This window comes from Protobothrops mucrosquamatus, unplaced genomic scaffold, assembly GCF_001527695.2.
Source record: "Protobothrops mucrosquamatus isolate PMUCROS unplaced genomic scaffold, P.Mucros_1.0 scaffold_281, whole genome shotgun sequence".
Classification (NCBI taxonomy): domain Eukaryota; kingdom Metazoa; phylum Chordata; class Lepidosauria; order Squamata; family Viperidae; genus Protobothrops; species Protobothrops mucrosquamatus.
In genome coordinates, this window is record NW_015386357.1 from 1,163,447 (window position 1) to 1,183,951 (window position 20,505).

Here is a 20,505-nt window from a genome sequence, read left to right on the forward strand (position 1 = left end):
TGTCAAAAATGAATTATCACATAGGCGTAAGAGAGGTATAATGATGAGCTTTCAGTAGTTGGTAGGGGAACCATGCTAATAATGGTGGAATATAGGATTATTTTCTATAGAAACCAGTGAAATTAAATTCAGGTGTTGTATTCACATGCCTCTGAACTCAGTCCTAAATGGTATTTGTAGCCAGGGGAAAAGAGAGAGTGGAAATTAATTTGAATTCCTTCCTATGCTGAAAAAGGGTTGACTTTGATGGCCTCAGCAGCTCTTTCAACTGAATAATTATGAAAATGAGGAGACAGATAGGGCCAAAGGAAAAGAAAATAAAGGATATAAATCAATATAAATTACATTAGCTGAAAGAAAATCTCCCATGGAGTTAACCCTTGATAAGTGAACTATGCTGTCTGCTAAAGTTTTCATGCAATGGATTTTTAACTAACTTGCAAGTAACTGATAGAATATTTACTGTACCTTATACATATTTACATACTCTTCATTGTGTTTCAAGATAAACAACACAAAACAGAGTGCAAAAAAGGGGAAAAGAATAGGCACCAAAGAAATTAAAGGTACAAGAGGAAATGAATAAAAAGGAAAGATAAAAAATTTACATAAACATGATTACTTACTATTACTTACATGATTATATTACTTACTATATCTTTCTAATCATGCAAATCATCTCTGCTTTTCTATCTTAAATTACTGCTTCACGTATAGCCTTTTGTTCTTCAATCTTCTCATCTTTCTCTTTTTGAAATTCTCATCAACACCATCCATCAAAAAAACCTTTTTACATTTTCCTCTCTACCCATTTAATCTTCTTTCTTTTACAGTTCAATATCTATTAATTTTCTTTATATGGCCAAATCACCCTAATGTGCTTATTTCCCACTAGCTACTCACTTTTCTGTTCATTCTTATATACAGAACAGGCATTTCCACTTCTTTCAACAAACATACATTCCTTGCAACAGATCACAGGCATTTTTATCAGCATCTGCAAGTCTTACTAATTCTTCTTTAGTAAACATTCTGCCAATATACACAGTTTGTTTTAGTTTTCTCACCATTTATGTATAAATTTAGTTATGCACTCTGTTTTCTCTGTCAAATACCTGCCTTGTTCTTTGGTATATTAATTATAACAATCATATTCCTCATTTTCATACAAGTTATTTAACATTTCTGTAAATCATTCAAATTCTTAACCAATACAGCATTGTCTGCATTCAAAAGTACGTGTACATTATAACCCCAATCTACATATTTTTAATCACCACAAGCATTCCTTATATATTTATCCATAAATACATTAAACAACCAAAGATGTATCTCATTCTCTTATCTTGCTCTCTATTCAGAGTTGAACAATGTTCCATTTCTTTCTCACAGATGTTTTACTTCTATTATATTCCACTCTTATCACACTCAACCTTCAACTTTTCATGCAAAATATTCCACAGTGGAAGCCTCTTCACTTTACTGTTCACTTTCTTAGAATCAATAAATATAAACAAACTTTCTTTCTTACATACATAAGTACTTGAAGAGCAAAAATCTGGCCTGTATCCTAGACTGCATACCTACATGCCTAAAACAAAGTTCCTTGCCCAATACAATTGAGTTTCTCAAATTTTGATTTCTAATATTTTCAGTCGACATTCCACATGGCCCCTTAACAAATTCCACCATTTTTTTATTCACCCTTGATACTTCCAGTTTGTTAAAGAAAAAATAAAAGCATTCAATCATCATGTACAGTTGCAGTTTTCACAGACTTTTTAACCTGGTTGCAGTCAGTCCATAAACGAATCACAACTGCATTTTAACATTTCTCCAATTCACTGTCTACACTTGCGTTCCTATTTTTTTTAATGTTCTCCTAACATTTATGACATCTGTTTCATCCATATTTTATTGGGTGCTAACATATATAGATTCATTTCAATTCACATCATCAGTGGTAAGTTTTCATAATAAATGTACTCCGTTTCTCAAATGACACAAAAACCCTCTTCAGTCATTCACCTGGAATTCATGAAGGACATGGAAGTGGGTAGTTTGCTTAAGGAACTCGGTCCCTTATTAACTCTAATCTTCACATATTCATAGCCACACTCTCCATTTCTAACAAAACTACGTCTTGAACTCACATTTATATGAACATAAAGGTGTAACTTCCTCTGCCGAGTTTATACAAGTTAGATAGGCAACATGCACACTCCTGATTTTCACAGCTTCATAAGCTGGAGGGAATGTCCGAGAAGGGTTAAAGAAAAGAGCCTCCTTTGAAGTTTTTCTAATCTAAGTTCATGAGGATCAGAGCTAGGCATCTTCTGAGAATATTAGGGTGTTTGGAGAGATTTATATGATAGCTTTCAGGTGGGAAAAAGTTAATAGATGAAGTATTGACTTTAGAATCACTTTAGGTTGCTGTCTGTACAAATTGAGTTACAATTCAATTTTTTGTATATTTATTAATAAGATTTGGAATTAGGCTATCCTTAGTGAATAAAAGCAACTGGAAACTCTGACAAAGTTTGGCAGTCTCCACAAACATTTGTAGAATCATTTCTACATATATTTATTTTAATAAAAGAGCATCGCAATTCTAAAAAGCGCCTAAATATGTTAAGCAAAATGAATGATTTACTCTGGGAAGAAATCATTTACTTCCATGTATATTTCAGATCCTTATGAATATATTTGCTTTAAACATACATTTTTGAATGATGAAGTAATGATGTTTTTTTTTAAAAAAAACTGCATCATCTTGCTTTCTCATTTATTTTCAAGTTACAGTTGATTTTTGGGAAGTTTATACATTGAGAGCAAACTAGTCTAGGCATTTTCAGATGATTGTTTTAGTATACAATTTCTTTCAGTTATTCAGAAACTTTTTACAAGAAATAAGGATCAGAAGTCTTTCATTTTTAACCCTTTTCCTGCTTCTTTCAAAAAGGGAATGGTGGTAGAATAACTACATTTTATTCTATAATAATGATAATCCTATCCTTCTTTTGTCTGATAAAATAATACCACCATTAAAAAGGAGATATTAAAGAAATCAGATTTAAATCAAAGGCGAATTAAAATAATTTAAAGAAATTAAAACAGAAGAAAAAAAGACTAAAAATAATCAGTGTGGTTAAAACCATAATTAACTATAGAACAGCTTAAAAGCCTTATTAGATGGTATGGAAGCCACCTGGCACAGTACATCAATAGCAAAATAAAAAGTGCATTTGTTGGAATTTAACAAGCCTGGGTGAACAGATTCAACTTGAGTTGGTGCTCAAAATTTACCACTCCTGGCATCAAGCATAACTAAACAGATTTGATTGGCAACACTAGGAGCTATCTTGAAGCATCCATGCTCAATGGCCAATGTTCATGTTCATGTTCCTAAATAAGAAACAACTATATTAGCAGTTTCAAATAGTACATCTACAGGTAGTCCTTGCTTAGCAACCATTCAAAGTTATGAGAGACCCCCCCCAAAAGCTACTTGTGACCCAGTTCCAGAGTTCCGATATCTGCACACCACTTCCTGACCACATTTCAGGTGCTTGGCAACTGGCTTATCTTTATGGCAGATTGCAGCATTCTGCACCAGTTGCCTGCAAAATTATGACTTTCTTGCCTGTTTCTGGCTTTTTTGGCCAGTTTCCAGAAACAATGGCCATAGGGATATGTGGATTCATTTAATGACCATTGCGCTTACTTAATGACCAGGGCATTCTCCAGGATCCGATTATGTGGGTGCCTCGACTTACAGCCATCGTGACTTATCACAGAAATACTGAATTCCATTACAGTCATAAGTCAAGAACTGCCTGTATGTCTTAAACTGAAAATAATCTTGTGACTTTAAAAGAATAAATGGAGGCCATTTTGTTATATGCTGATAATCCATGATGGCACAGTGGTTAGAATGTAGCATTCCAGGCTAACTCAGCTCATTGCCAGGAGTTTGATCCTCACCAGCTCAGGGTTGACTCAGCCTTTCATTCTTCCGAGGTCGGTAAAATGAGGACCCAGATTGTTGATGCTGTAAACTGCTCAGGGACTGCTGTAAAGCACCATGAAGCAATATATAAGCCTAATTGCTATTGTTATTGCTATAGTAATCATATTCCTATATAATTTTCATTTAATCCATTACGCTTGCCATGTTTTCATGTTAGTCTTTTTGTAACCCTCTTTCAAGTCTCTTTACAGAAAAGAGCATGCTAATTTTCTGTTTTGCATACCGGGGAGGGAAGGTTTAATCTTCCTGGCAATGAATCAACTTTGTTGAGACTAATATCTATCTTGTAGTTTGCTGCCACTTCAAAACATCTACTTGAATAGGTCTACCAGCATATAACAAAAAGAATAGACTTCGAGAAAAAATAGACTTCGATGTTCATAGTTTAATGAAAGTGAATGGTTCATGTTCAAAAGATATGAGGTTCAAACTGAAATTAAACTTCATGGTTCAAATTTAAATATAATCTGACTTAACAAACATAAGTATGTGTAGTATAAGTTAACTATTACTACATTAAAAATTCACAATATCTTTAAGACACGAAATAGATATTTTCTATAATAGCAACTACCTACCATGCATTTTTTTATTTCACTGTTCCTAAGTGCAACCTGAAATATACACAGCAGCTAAGCCATTAATTTTCGATCTCTTTCTTGCTTTATATATTTCTAATAAATGCATTTTTATATGACTTAAACATAAATTCATGTTGGCTTTCCATTAAATATATTTTGTTTAATGAACATCCTTATGATTTCATTTCATCATTTTAATGGACTGGACACCTGGCCTACACACTAATTTCAATTTTAAGATGAGATGCAATATATATGAAGCTGCAAAAATGAAGCTGTTCATCTCTGAGATCCTATAGCATAGAAATATTTGGTTTCAGTATTTGTTTATTCAGTCACAACTAAGCCCTTTCTTATTTCATTATTTCAATAATGAAGCAATCAGACAACTCCTGGACAGCATATTATGTATAGGAGGAGGTCATAGATATAAAAATGAAGGCTGGCAGTTGTGAGCTGTACATGTTAAGTGAATATATCTGCAAATTAGAAAGTTTTTTTATGAATCATGATCATGTAAGCATGCTGGCTAGAGAATTCTGGAAGTTAAAGTCCACGTATCTTAAAGTTGCCAAAGTTGAGAAACATTAGTATAGAACATCTTCAGAATTTTGTGTTTAATGTGTGAATGATAAAGTCATTGTCAGTTTCTCCATTCAATAAGCGAGATCCTTTCATATGATAAACAGGACATTGGTTTCTTGATATCCATGAGATTTAAATATGCTTACCATTTCCTGGATCATGCTAGACTTTTTAGCCAATTTTTAATAGGCCTCCTTTGAATTCTGCAACAAAGTAAACGAAAATTGTAAAATTTAAGAAAATACAAATATACATAAATTTATCAAATCATAGCAAAATGTCTAACGGTCAATATCTAATGATTTTCTTCCTTCAAAATAATCAATTTCTTTTGAATTTGCTTTCAATGTTGATTATTGTGCATTGCCTATAGAAGCCTGAACTGCTAAAATATATTCCCGTAAAGCACTCATCAAGGCCTTAAAGTTTATCAATGAATCAGCTTTCAAGTCATCACAAAAATCACTTATTAAGGAATAGAACCCCAAATAAGATTTTATGGTACCCTTAATTACTAATTAGTTGTTAAAACTAATTTATTTTTTACCACTTTCTGGTTGAATTTGCATTGTGTGTAGAAACCTGAACTGCTAAAATATATTTTCTTTAAGGCCTTAAAGTTTATCAGTGGCACTCTTAATAATTAGTTGTTAAAACTAATTTATTTCAGTTGAATGTGTTCCATGGTAATCTGTGGACTACTTGGTTAATATCCTCCTCCCCTATTATTTGCCCAGTTAGATCCTTAAACGAAGAATTTCCTACAACATTGGAAAAGATGAAGATTAAAAGAACAGGCTAGATATATTCATTTATGTGACTGGATCCTCTCTACACTGTTAGGTATGCTTCTCTATACTTTGCTGGCTTACTGAAGTTGTAAAGCACTCCTTCCTAGGGCTGAGAGAAAGTGATTGGCCCAAAGTCACCCAGCTAGCTTCATGCCCAAGGCAAGAATAGAACAAAAGGTCTCTCAGTTTCTAGCCTGATGCCTTAACCACTACATCAAACTACCTCTCAAAAACAAAATACATGCCTAGGAAAGGATTTGACTGGACTTTTTTAATTAACTGTTTTAACCCAAAGATCGAAAAGAGGACATAAGACACAACGAAAGATAAAGGAATGGAGGAAGTCTACAAAGAAGAACAGTTTTGCATTTCTTCTTGCAGTCAATGATGAATCCATTTGTAGTGGAGTGAAAGAAAATGTGTACCTAAGGAGACAGGTAGACCTTGAGGTTTAAAAGATTAATGGCAGGCAAAGTTGAAAGTATAAATTAAAACATCAACAGATGGGAAAGAGTTGAGGATTTGGTTTTGGTTTAATGCATTATGGGAGCCCAGTCATGTAGTTTTTGATGTAGGTAACATGTGTCTTAGCAGATGGCAACTCGTAAGCGAATCTATGAGCTGCTTCTTCATACTTAGTAGCATGCTATCTCTTAAAAAAGACTTTTTATGTTCCTTTGCTTAATCTCCTTTGAAGCTATCTACCCTAATTCTCCTTGACATTAGCTTATGGTTTTCGCAAATTTTATCTACCGAAAGTAAGGCCTACACCAAAAATAAGCCCTACCTTGATTTTGGGGGGTGGGCGTAATATAAGCCCAATCCCCCAAAATAAGCCCTAGTTTGGGGATAAGGCACACACCTAAAAATCAAGCTAGTGTGTGGGGGGGTGGAGCTGCCCCACCTGCCCCGCACCCACTTACCTTGCAGCCAGGCCTCTCCTTGCCAGCCCACTTCTTCTTCTGAGGCCTCTTCTGCAACTAGGCCTGCATTTCTCAATCACAGGGCTTTCCGGAAGGCCTGTACAGCCAAAAACCGAGCTATGGATTCCATCCGTAGCTCAGTTCTGCAAGACCTCAGCATCCGGGCACCAAGTTTCTGGAAAGGCCTGACTGCAAAATGCAGGCCCAAATGCAGCTGCAGAACTTTAGCCCGAGAAGAAGTGGACCAGCTGGGTGGAGCTATCAGTGCCAGAGGTGAGGTAAGGCCTACCCTGAAAATAAGACCTGGTGCCTCTTTTGGAGGGAAAAAAATAAGACCCAGTCTTATTTTCGGGAAAACATGGTAGTACGTGGTTTGGGCATGTCTTCAGTCTGAGCAATAATATACAGTCTTCAACACCAAACAATGCAGCCCTGGGAGATGAAAGAAGTCCTATCTACCTTTTTCATTGGTCAGCTGATCAGCATTAGGTTTATGCTAGTTCTTGCTATCATTAATGTCAGAGAATCAAGCAATGATATTACTACTAGCAAGTTCATCAGGAGATCAACTGTCTGCAAAGGATCCTAGTATTAGTCCTTACTACTAGATGTAGCGTAAAAGTTTTGCAAGTTTAAGATGTGCATTTGAGTGAGTATGAAGACAGCATGTGCATGTGTATGTTATGTGCCATCCTATCTCTGATGCAGGATTCTGTGTAGCTCTGTGCCTTTAATTACTGCCTGTAGATTTCTAGGTATATAACTTGACTAACTTTGGGTTAGGCATCATATCTATTCCACAGAAAAAGGCAAGTTACCGATCCTGTTTCTGAAAGTAGAAATATTATGTTACATAAAGCAAGAGTTCCAAATAATCTGTAAAACCTTTTGGAACTTCAACAGAGTCTATAATACTGGAGACAGTTATGCCAAAACCAATCCTTTGGCATCACAAATTGTTTTGACAGAGTTAAAGGAGGCATTGGACCTGCAGGTCTAGCACAAATTTCAACGCCAGATAATAATTTTAGAATAGCTTCAAGGCCTTTTGAAGGAAAACTCATAAGCTTACATCTTGTTTCATTCTTTTAAAAAAATCTGTTTATTTCTTATGCCTTATAAAAATGTATATATTTTTGTTGGCTACACAAGAAGATATATCACCAGGAAAATTGTTAGTGACATTATGACACAAGCTAGATATAATGTTTGGAACATTTTGGTTTCTGTCTATAGGTTTGATCCTTATTTCTCTGAATAAGAGGTCAAGTGCTCCATTGGATCTGGGAAAAGAGCAACTCTTCAAAATATAAATAAATCAAAACCAATTGATTTTCTGTAATATATGCTTAGTAATAGTTGCCAAGTGGTTACACTGAAATAGTTGACATTACTGTCCACCTTTGTAGTTTATGAACTTAATTTGAATCTTCATGATATGATTTTACTGCTATTAGCATTATTTTTAACCATTCTTAATCTTTCCAAGCCATTATAAAGTAGACATGCCTAGAATCATGGAAATATTGCAAATAAGGGGAATAAATCCAACTATATTGGATTTTGACCTTTCAGTGTAAAAATAAAATACACATAGTTCGTATAATGTATTAGTTTCTTAAACATCTTGAGTACAATTAAACAAAAGTTTGTTTCCTTCCAGAAAACAGGCTTCATTGTTTTTCAAACCAAACTCTTTTTTTTTCTTAAAAAGGAATTCCATATGGTATAATGAATTTTAACTTCAAGAATGCTTACTTATAACCCAAAGTCAGGGTTTTGTTGAGCTTCTTTACTCAGGTGGCTGGTTTCATGCAACATACATTATGCATTATGGTTTGCAAACTGTAATAGTTGAATTGCTACAATATGCAAAGCCATGATGATGGCCTGATTTGTGGAACTAAGCATGATTGAAAGGTTGTTTTTAATCGTGTGTTCTTTCTGCTTTGCAATGCTATTTGGAAACAAGCACATGTGCAGAAATAAGAGTGGTGGATTCTGTTAACTGGAGAGATTCTTAACATTGGATTTTTAGTTCTTTAGAAGCTTTTTCAGACTGGAGGTTAAGCGTAACAAGTGAAAATAGAATATGCTATTGGTAACTCCCAGTTTACAATAGCAAGCTCCTGAACTAAATTGTATATTTTAACTTAATTTATTACACAGACATGGGCAACCACTTTCCTTACAGATACAGGCAACTCGGTAGTCTCCAGATGTTTTGAAATACAATATCCCTTGTTTCTTTCAATTTGGCATAGGCAAACATAAATGAATTATAATCTGAAACTTCAAGAAAATATCAAGCTGCTTTTTCTGCAGATTTCTGAAACCCTTTTTTTTCCCAAGCCCAATGATGTGTTTTCCATTATCATTTTAAGAAACCACTGCCTACCCAACCTCATTTCTTGGCATGCTTCCAAAACAGATCACCAAATTTGGTGCCCTCAAAGCAATTGAGATGCTTTGATGAGAGCTTGGAGGAAAGAGTAGCTGTAAAAGAAGAAGCAGGAAAAGCAAAGGATCCTGTCTCTCTCTCTTTTTTTCAACTTGCCAGTTCCTTCCTTTCGTGCAGAAAAAGTGCCAAGAGGAGAGAAGAGGAATGCCAAGCAGTGGAGGTTACAGGTAGGAATAGCAACCTACTGGAAAATTTTCCAGAACGTACTATTCCTACTTGAGCCTCAAAAGAAAGAAAATATGACTTTGTTAAAGACTTTCTGTTCCCTCTGGGAGCCAAAGCAGAATTGGCCTGGAAGCACAGAGCCCTCTGGCCAAATGGAAGGAAACAATCCTGCAGTTTGCCAAATGGAGCTCTGTAGATGACCAACTTCAATCAGGTTCTTCCTTGTGGATCCGAACATTCACATAGGAAGCTGCATTGATTTTTCAACGGAAAAATATCACAGGCACTGAGAGAAAGACCCTATTACGGAGATTTGTCCTCAACATAGTTAGCAAGCTTTCACTGTGCTGAGGAAAGACAAGTGTGTGGATAAGGCTCAGAAAATGGACAGAATTGACTGAATAAACCACCATGGGACTAACAGTGAAGAGTTTTGCAAATAGGTTCCAGAAGCAAGCGAATAGGAGTTCTTCTGAATGGCCTACAAGTTATCTTGCTTCTCTCCACGGCTAGTAACTAGGTTTGTGCATTCATTAAAGAAAAGCCTTCTTTAAAATAACATCTTATTTCTGTTCAGTCTTTTGGAACTGCCATACATTTGGGCTTATTTCAATTTCACTCTTGCCTGTGATGCAACAAATTGATTTTTCTTTACATCTTTTTGGCCATAAGTGCCTTTTAAGTTAGTGCTTCGCAGGAGAGGAAGATTCAGGTAGAAAATAAGGCAGAAAATCAAGCATTTTAGAATGTGTTACATTTATTATTGTTTTACCATCATCTGTTTTGCTGAGAACTAACTGTAAGGCCCAAGTAAGTTAACAAAGGAAAGCAAAATTTGAAAGTTGGTTGTCCTATACCTATGCCTTTTTTCAGATCTCTTTCTATGCTCAAATTTGAAGATAAAAGGAAGGAAGAAAAGAAAAAAGGAAATCAGGCTTTTAATTTGTAATTTCCTGGAGATCAGTTTTCATGTGGAAAGGTGGGACATTGTTGTAAGGGGAAAAAAAACCCTTCTCTTACTTCTCGTTTTAATAACCTTCATGAGCCCTACCTACTGCAAACCATACACCATCCTTTTTTTTTCAATCTACATCAAATTATACAACTTCTCTAGATAGATTTTATCCTAATAAAATGATATGCTAAGCTCAGAAGAGTTTTCCCCATCCTGGGGTCTGTAGAAGCTTTAGACTCCAGCTTGTGTGGCCCAGCTGTCTAAAATGAAGGAAGTCATAACTAAAAATAATGCTTATAATTTATTAAACTACTTTCATTACTGTTACCCCATTACTCTTTCCCAATCTTCTTCCAGTAAGTTTGCAAGAGTTTTGCAGTCTTCCTCCAGCAAGAGTTTGCACAGTAAAATGTGCTTTCCAACAGCGGAGAATATTTGTAGCTCAGGGTTGAAATGAAAAGTCCTTGGTAGTGTCTTGAGCTTGATTGTTCTCTTGCAGACGTTTCATCATGATGTTACCTAGTTTGGGTAATCAAATATCTGCAAGAAATCAACCAAGTCAGAGAGCACCAAGGACCTCTCAAAATCAACTCCATGTTGATCAATCAGCCACAATTAGCTGGGATCACCAAATTTGTTAAGTGTGTTAACCCAAAACACCTCACTGTTGTTGTTGCTGTATGAACACTAATGAATCAGTATGGCAAATGGAAACGTGATGGGCTAGTTGGTGGCTCAGCATTTTCTGCAAATCCAGGTAATTCAATGAACTGTGATTCAGTTAACTGTTAACTGTTCAGGTTGCTCTACTGTGAGAAGATCACTACTCTTTTGTTATCTAGATCTATCGGACTAGATCTGGAGATATGAGCTTGGGAAAAGCTGTCTTGCCTTTTTCATCTGCTGGATTTCTAAACTTTGTTCGCTGAATCTCTTTCTGGCCTTGGATTATTTGTTTCTCCACGGTGGCTATTCTGGTGGGTCCCTCATATTCTCTAGGAAAGAAGAGTCACTACCACCTCTCGGCAAGCAAAGACGCAGCCAGAACAGAACAGAAAAGCCAGGAGGAAAAACAACAACCCCACAACCTTTCTAATGGAAAAGGAGTTGCATTAAGCCTATTAACATCCGCCAAATGATGACCATCAATTTTTAATCAGAAAGATGGAAAGCCAGCCTCAGAAGCAAGTAAATTTAAATAACGCTCACAGGGAAATCCAATCACTTAAGCAGAGGCACTCAACCCGAGCGAAGGGGAGCGAGCGTTGACGAGAGGAGAAGACGACAGCTGTATTAATAATAAAGATTAAAGCGCTGCAAAAGACCAAGCGGATCGGCCCCGTTAACCCCTTGTCCGGCTGCGCAGACATCCGCGCGCAACATGTCCGCGTTTCGCGCCTCGCCGCCCGTCCTTGCGAGCAAGCCCTGCTCAGCCTCGCCGCGTCCGAGATCTCGGCTGAGGGAGTAAAGGCGATCCTGCCTGAAGGCGAGGAAGTGGGGGGGGGGAGGTTGGAGGGGTTCCTTTCGCAGCTGCCAAAGCACCCCACCCCCTCCTTTCCCCAGGCTTGGAGTTGCACGCCCGGGAGGCGAGTTTGCGAAGAAGCCGGAGGGGAAGCGAGCGCGGAGGCGACGGGCCATGCTGGCGGGCCGGAGCGAGCGCCGCTCTCCTCCTCCTCTTCCTCCTCTTCCTCCTCCTCTTCCCTGAGGAGGGGGGAGATGACGGGTGGCAGCCTCCCCCCGGGGTTGCTGGCGCTGGGCGCCGTTTTGCTGTGGCAGCCGTGCCAAGGCAGCTGCGGCCAGGAGAAATGCGGCGCGCAGGAGAGCTGCTGCAGCTACGGCAACGCCAGCTACGCGGAGACCAAGTGCTGCAAGCTGCCTTTCCACACGTTCCTGGACAACGTGGGTTGGTTCGTGCGGAAGCTCTCCGGGCTGCTCATCTTGCTGGTGCTCTTCGCCATCGGCTATTTCCTGCAGCGGATCATCTGCCCCAGCCCCCGCAGGCACGGGCGGCGGCGGCGGCGGCGGCGGCACCCGGGGCAACGGGGCGAGGAGGAAGAAGAGGAGGAAGAGGAGGAGGAGGAGGAGGCGGATTACGACGATGACGACGCGGAAGAGCGGGAGTCGTTTTCCCGCGTTACCCCGCTGAACGGGACGGCCGCCACCTCGCAGGACTCCCTGCTGGAGAGCGGGGGGCGGGAGTCCTCCCTGCCGCCCCCTCTCCTGCACGTCGTCTCGCCCGTCTTTTTGCAGCTGCCCAGCTACGAAGAGGTGAAATATCTGCCCACTTACGAGGAATCCATGCGGCCCCAGCAGCCCCTGGTCCTGCCCGTCACCAGCTTGGCCACCGGGACGGGCAGGGGCCCTGCGGAACCGGATCGCTGGACCAGAGGCAGCTGAAGAGCCTCCGCGCCTTTTTCCCCGCGCCCCGCAGCTGCCGGGTGCAGCAAAAACCGAAGAAGCTGCGCCGTCGGTGGGGCCAAAGATCCTGCGCCGAAGCCCCTCTTTCTATTGGGAGGGGGGGTTTAGGGAGGGTCAGTGGAAATAGCACGGAAGGGAAAAGGGGGGGGGTGACTGGAGGGTCTGCCTTGGTCCTCCTTTTTGCCCCCTTTTTGGGAAGTTGCACGCCTGAGAGAAGCTCCTTGGTAGCAAAGTCGGATTCTGCCTCTGCCTGTGAAACACCGCCAGCCTTTCGCATTTGACGTGCCTGATGGTAGTAACAGGCATCTTTTAAGTGCCAGTCTAAATGTGTGACATGCATTCAAATTGGAGACATTCACAAGTACGAGCTAGATTTGTTTTTTTAATAGTTGTTCCCTGTATGGTGTGAATGCGCTCTGTACCTTCCTAATACAAAATAAAATCCTGGAAGGGAAGAGTATGATTCTTTTACTCAGAGTAAATCCAGATCATGTTGGTTTAAATTTCTCTTTTCCTGAAATTTGCTTTATGCACATCAACAAGCAACTCGGAGAAATTTGCTTATGCAAAATCAGCAACATTACTGGATGTGAGGTGGGAGCATGAAGAGAAAGACACAAAATCCCTTCTGGTGGTTGGTTTTTTTTTTTTTTTAAGTACAGTACTTTGACATTACTAAGTTCAGAAAGATTTGGGGACTTTTGAGAATGTGATGAATGGGAATTCATTAAAAAGCTTTTTTAATAACAAAAAGCAGTCATTTGTCTTTTTTTGGTAGATGAACATTATTAAAAGTTCATTTTATAGCCTTCAAATATTCATGACTATCAGCCATCCTGATATAACACCGTAGAACAATAGGAATGCAAGTTTTATTTGAGGGAGAGCCATAGTTAACTTTTTATTCATTTAGTTGCCTTTTTGGCCACTGCATTTTTTTGGTTCTGTATAGGGACTCCTTGATAGACAGAACTAGTAATTGGCAGTCGCCCATTTCTAGCTCACTAGGATACCCCAATTATCACTATCTTCTCCTTGGCCACCAAAGTGAAATACAGAGATAAAACTTTACTGGGCAATTGCAAGCATTGCTGAGATAATATTTGATAAGTACTTTGACCACTTGATGTGCACTAAATTATTGAAAAGTATTAAGATTAGAGAAGTGAACTTTGGTTAATAAACCATTTGCTTTTCCTCCTCTCACTTCTGTTCTACACCTGATCAACAGTATCCATCAGGCTTATGATGGCCACTTGGAAAGCAGTGATGGTACTTTCTAGAGTTAGGCATGTTTTATAATGCTGGAGATGGTAACTTTAATTCAGGATAATGTCATGCAAAATAAGAAATCTTGGGGGTGTTGACAGTCTGTAATAGGGGAGAGTATGTAAGAGAGAGCAAGCAAGCATAAGCCACAGTTCTAAATAGTTCCACTATGACAGGAGTGTCAAACTTGCAACATCACATGACGTGTCGTGACGTATCGTGACTTTTTTTCCATTGCTGGCAATGGGGTGGGCGCGGTTTCGCTCCGCGGACCAGCAGTTTGACACCCTTGCACTATGAGAATTGCCTCCTAAACACAACCCCATTTACATTAATTAGTTGAATTTAGAGTTGTGTGCTTTAGTTGAAGGGCACCTCAGTTATCTCAATGTGACTTACTTTCAAATAAAGGTACAGAGGATTGGCTAAACCTGACATCTGTAGGAACCAGCTGTTGCTGAAGCCCAAGCTGTTGGTAGCATCATAAGAGAGAATTAATAGTTATGCTTAAAACAATAGCAAAAGCTCACATCATACCTAAGTCAGAACATTCATCCAATGTATTTTGAAGAAAACTTATTGGAACTATCAGAATTACAGAAGAAACTTCTTATCTGGGTATTCAGGTAAGTGGGAGCTCTAGTTTCTGCACACTTAAAAATTGGTGGAGGAAGATAAAGAACAGTGCAGCTACTGTGACTACAGGCCTCTCAATTGGCTTGTTTGTAATTGTGAATTTTTGCCATTAATATATTATGCAATTGATTTTGCTACACAGTAATACAAAATTGTTTTACTAAGTGCTTAACTGCTGCTTGAAATGCTTAGCATTTAGGAATATCACAATTGTTACCGAGAAAATAACAGTACTTAGTGCTTTCTCTACTTACTAATTCTCCACTTCAAATTGTTCTCTCATAGTTCGGTTTTTATGGCATAATACAGAGCATCTGCAAGTAGTATGTGTTTGGACTTTGATTCTTAACTGCTTCCTTCTATCTTTGAACAAGTTAAACATTAGTTTCATATTACAGAGAAGGCAAAATACAAACTGACAAATATTTGGAAAGCTAGCATTAATGAGAAGAAAACTATTTTTTTCATCCAGCATTCCAAAATACTGTTAAGTGCTAATTTGAGGCATGTATGAATAGGATGAGTTTCACAAACAACCTAATTAATGACACTTTGATTCTACTTATTTATTTAAATGGGATATCCCATAGAGCAAAGGAAGGGCTGGTTATGGTCTTCTACAGTACATGGCAGATAAACCCGCAATCAGTTGTTGCTTGGCATTTCGATAATGTGACAACACATTTTATATCCATAAGATGGGGATTCAAATTACATTACAGTGAATATAGATTATGTGTTTCCAGCATTATTTGGCCCATGGCTTCAGTAGTGTTGGAAATACAACGTTCTGAATCAGACAAAGCTAGAAAGGGTCCTAGGTCACATTCCAAGTGTGTTTTCAGTTTGTGTAGATTACTCACTAAAGTTCACACGTCGTCAAGACTCTTCTGGTCATGTAACATAGTATAAACTGAGAGTAGTATTGAAATCAGAAACTTTTACAACTGTAATTTGGACTAAACAGCCAAATGAAAGCAACCCAGAATTTCTGCAGGAGACTGTTCCTGATTTCTTAAAAGACTTCTAAGGAGACTGTGGCTTCTTAGAAGATTATTATTATTATTATTATTATTATTATTATTATTATTATTTTATTTAGTACATACCTATAACTATGTGTACCATTCCTAAATTCAGGGGAAGGCCCCCCCCGATATGGTTCAAAAAAGGGGCTTTCTACACGTAACATTTATTAAATCTCAGTTGTGATATCATGATCCCACCCTCCGTAAATAGCTTTGCTACTTTTAAAAAGTAGTATTGTATATACTCATCCATCCGCAGGGAAGCCAATCCTTGAATTTGTTTTTATTGTTTTAATGTTTGCTATTGGTTTATCTGTATATGGCACATTTTTATGGTATTTTGGTTAAAAAGTTTGAGAATACTTTTTTAAAAGCTGAGGGAAAGATCTACTGTATATCCGTGCAGATAAGCCCATCTGTGGATTAGCCAAATCCAATTTTTGGCACCTAAAATCTTTGGTTTATCCAGTAATCTTTGTTATGATGGTGGTTTTCAACAAGGGCATTCATGCTTTAAATTAGTCATACCCCAGCCATTGAAATCTTAAAACATTTTAAGGGATCAGTATCTCAGTATTTTTTTAATTAAAGATCTAATATCTGAAAAACATGCTTGCATGGCATGCTGAATCATAACTAGCCAACCATACTTTACTCTTACATGTTTAAACCTAACCAATGTATCTAGCTAAAGTTTCAATGATTCATGATAAACTGGAAAACTGGTTTGAAAAAAACCCCACAATTAACTAAGGCTTCATATGCTATTGGGATTTAGCCTTCAAAATCAAACACTAGAGAAACTGATGTCCCAAGAAATTGTAGCGATATTTTCTAGTCCCACTTAAGGTAGTTCATGTACAATTTAATACTTAAGATCATTAAATAACAAGACAGTGGATGACTCTGCGGAAGTGCTGATCTTGATATGTTCTTATGTTAAACAATACAGGAGGAAACTGGTGCCTATTTAATTAAACAATGAATTTGTTTAATTAATTTGTTTTAATTAATTTGTTTGCCACTAATGAATTTTTAGGTTTTTCATGACAAATAAAAAACTATTCATGGCCTCACAAAAACTGCTCATTACAATTGCCCCAAATCAGATAGATACATTGCCAATAACCAGCTTGCTTACTTTGGCAGTGTCCTGGTCTATCAATCTGAGATCTGGGGCTTGACTTTCAACTTGAAGCCATAAGTAATATGTGAAAAGTTAAGGATGAGACAATGAAAGCCTTTATTGTGTCTTTAGAACCACTTTTATCTGTCTAAAGGTAAAAAACAATAGTATTAACAAATATGAAGTTTGTGTGATTAAAACATCTCCTTTGTACTAAAAAGAAACATTCTGGTTTAGCACCTTTTAAGAAGTGGTAAACTGGGCGTTCTTTGGAGTCATAGCTGTTCTTTATCTTTAATGCTGAAAATATTCTCTGTAATGTTTCCTTAGGGTAAACCCACTTAATAGTTAATGAGTGTTTTCTGGAAAAATATAAATGGCCATTCACTGCCATTCAGTTGCCTTTTTTCTCCACTGCAATCTTAGCAGGTACTTCCTTGGTTGTGGTTAGATAGAGCAATACATTATTGTTTCTAGAGCCTGAGTCCCATTTTCCTCATGCTGATTGTTTGCACTTATTAGATGAAAACATTTTAGAAGGCTATATGTTTTAAAAATGCAGGGATATGCTAGCATTTGGGCATATATTCATTACTCATTGTAAAAATGCATACAGAAGAAAGTTGAAATGGTGTCCTTGTTACTTTCTTGTGATTAAAATGCATTCTTCTCTTTGGAAAAGAAAACGTCTTCTAATCATACATTAGAATAGGATAGGATAGGATAGGATAGGATAGGATAGGATAGGATAGGATAGGATAGGATAGGACAGGACAGGACAGGACAGGACAGAATAGAATACTTTATTGGCCAGGTGTGACTGGACACACAAGGAATTTGTCTCCGGTGCATAAGCGCTCAGTGTACCTACCAGCAACAAGTGATAAATCATGATCATAATCATCATAAAAATACATTCATCGTGTGAAAAACCATCATAAGTCACTTTTTTCAGTTCAGTTGTAACGTTGAATGGTCACTAAATGAACTGTTGTAAGTTGAAGACTAACCTGTACTGTGTCCATTGGTTTAGACCGCATTAAAAAGCCATTTAAAAACACATTTAGTATTTTTACCTCATGGTAAAGCTCTAGAACTTTACCAAAGCTAATTAGTTTCATTCATAAATCTGTTTTATTTCTGGCCACTGCTCAAGTAAATAATAAACTCCCAAGGCCCTGAAATGCAAGGGAAATTGCTAGCCCCAAATGTGTGAAGCAGTTTCCTCGGGTTGTTAACATTTTTACCATCGGATTTCCTTTGCCTTTACAGTAATTGGCTGTAGAAAAATGTGTTGAGCTAGTTAATCTTTATTTACTGTCCAACCAAAGCCATTAATTATACTTAAGTATAGACAAGGAAATAAAGGACTAAAGATAACAAACTAAAATATTAATATGCATCCAGCAACAGGAGAAAAACAAGCTTGGAATTCTCAAGAGCACAAAATTCTCTTCAAATCTATTTTAGTTAACTCATCAAAAATTTATCATAAAAATAATTTATAGATGACATGAAAGCATTATAAAACTACCTTATACAAATCAAATCTTGAAATCCAGTTTGTTGATGTGATTAAAGGCATTGGCTAGAAACTGTGAAAACAGGAGTTCTAGTTCTGCCTTGGGCATAACAGCCAGCTGGAAGTCTTTGCTCCAATCACTCTCTCCCAGACCTAGGAAGGAGACAGCAAGAGCGAATCACTTCTGAAAATCTTTCCAAGAAAACTGCATTTCCAAATATTTGGAAGGAGCCGAGGCTGACTTAAAAGAACTGAAAAAGGGGGGAAACATATAGAAGAGCAGTCCCCAATCTTTCCGGCTCCATGGACCAGCAGCAGCGGTGGCGGGGAAGAGGGGAGGGTTTCATACATACGCCCGCTGCATGCGTAAATGGAGCTTCACACTCTCCTGCTGCTTATGTGGCCTGGTTCTCACCCGGCTATGGCCCAGGGATTGGGATCAATCTAGAAGATGTTGAAGGGCTATAATCAAATTGATAATTATTACCATTACTAGAGAATTATCTTCTTAGTTACTGGCTTTGGTCATTTTTTTAAATTTTTTTGCAAAATTACTTAATTACTATCTGATGTGGGTAGTCCTCAACTCACGACCACAATTGAGCCCAAAATTTATGTTGTTAAGTGATAAATTTGTTAAGTGAGTTTTGCCCCATTTTACAACTTTTCTTGCCACATTTGTTAAGTGAATCACTGAAGTTGTTAAATTAGTAACAGTTGTTAAGTGAATCTGGCTTCCCCAGTTTCTTTGTTTGTCAGAAGGTTGCAAAAGATGACCACAAGACCCCAGAATATTGCAACTGTCATAAATATGAACCGGATGTCAAGCATCCAAATGTAAATCGTGTGATCATGGGGCTGCTGCCATAGTCATAAGGGTGAAAAATGGTCATAAGTCACTTTTTTCAGTGCTGTTGTAGCTTTGAACGTCAATAAGCAAACTGTTGTAAATTGAGGACTACCTGTAATCACTTCTAGGCTAGTTTATTATTCATTTATTCAAGGGCACATAAACTATAAAACAAATTAACCATGAAACTATACAATAAATTAATTGAATGTTGCAAAATATTGGAAAACTAAAGAATACTTTCAGGAGGGTAACTTGTATTTACAACTTTAGAAAAAAAAGGTCTTCAACCTTTCAATTACAAAATGTTTAATTCAAATTTTATCTGTTGAATAAATGTTTTTATTTGTTCCTCCCTGTTTTTGCTTTTTTTTTGTTCCCTAACTCTCTTTAGTTTTAATTATTCATTTTTTTCACTAAAAGCCAAGAAGAATAAAAATAATAATAAAGGCAAAATATTTTAAGCCCTTTTCTGTGGTTAGTTTTATATAAATTAGCACTGATGATGTTACCTAGTTTGGGTAATGAAATGTCTGCAAGAAAACAAGCAAGCTCAAAGAGCACCAAGGATGCCTTATTTTTATACCCCACAATTATAGAAAAATAAGTATATAACATGGGCATGAAAAGGATACAGTTTGCCTCTAAATAGTGTCTCTCTACATATAAGATTAAACCTACTTGTGTTTTATTTTGTGAGGCAAAAGAATGCTTAGAAAATTCTTGCATTAAATTTTGTGGGAAACATAGTTTGCATCAGAGGGACTGAACTTGATGTTTTGGTTCTTTCTACCGCTCATGATAACTGAACTAAAGATAACTGAACATTTTAAAGATGCAAAAATTTTCAGTTTTACTTTTTTCAAGAATCCAAGGGAAATATGATCACCAAATTCCCTTGTGCAATTAGTACATTGTCTACAAACCACAAAGAAATCGTGATTTAAATCTTTTTTCCAGACATTGGGTCCAAAATATGAGAAGGAATATACAATAATTAGCCTTTAAAAATGCATTCTTTTATTTAGAAATTCTAAATAGGCAACAACAATGAGAAGGAGACATCAGTGGTGCTGTTTGCCCAACATGTTATTTATCTGGATTGCAGTAAGCTATTCTGAAACAGTCACGGCTGACTTTTTCTGCACAGCATATTGATTTACAT

General features: G+C 37.5%; 1 protein-coding gene across 1 annotated transcript; it reads left to right on the forward strand.

Annotated features, from left to right (window-relative positions):
* The first annotated feature begins 12,207 nt into the window (after positions 1-12,207).
* CUNH3orf80 (chromosome unknown C3orf80 homolog) lies at positions 12,208-12,888 on the forward strand. Its single transcript, XM_029287274.1, has one exon. The coding sequence runs from the start codon at positions 12,208-12,210 to the stop codon at positions 12,886-12,888; it is 681 nt and encodes a 226-aa protein (XP_029143107.1).
* Positions 12,889-20,505: the final 7,617 nt, after the last annotated feature.

Bases quoted from the DNA above. Each gene is read 5' to 3' on its own strand.
- CUNH3orf80 (XM_029287274.1), top strand. From the start codon at position 12,208: ATGACGGGTGGCAGCCTCCCCCCGGGGTTGCTGGCGCTGGGCGCCGTT.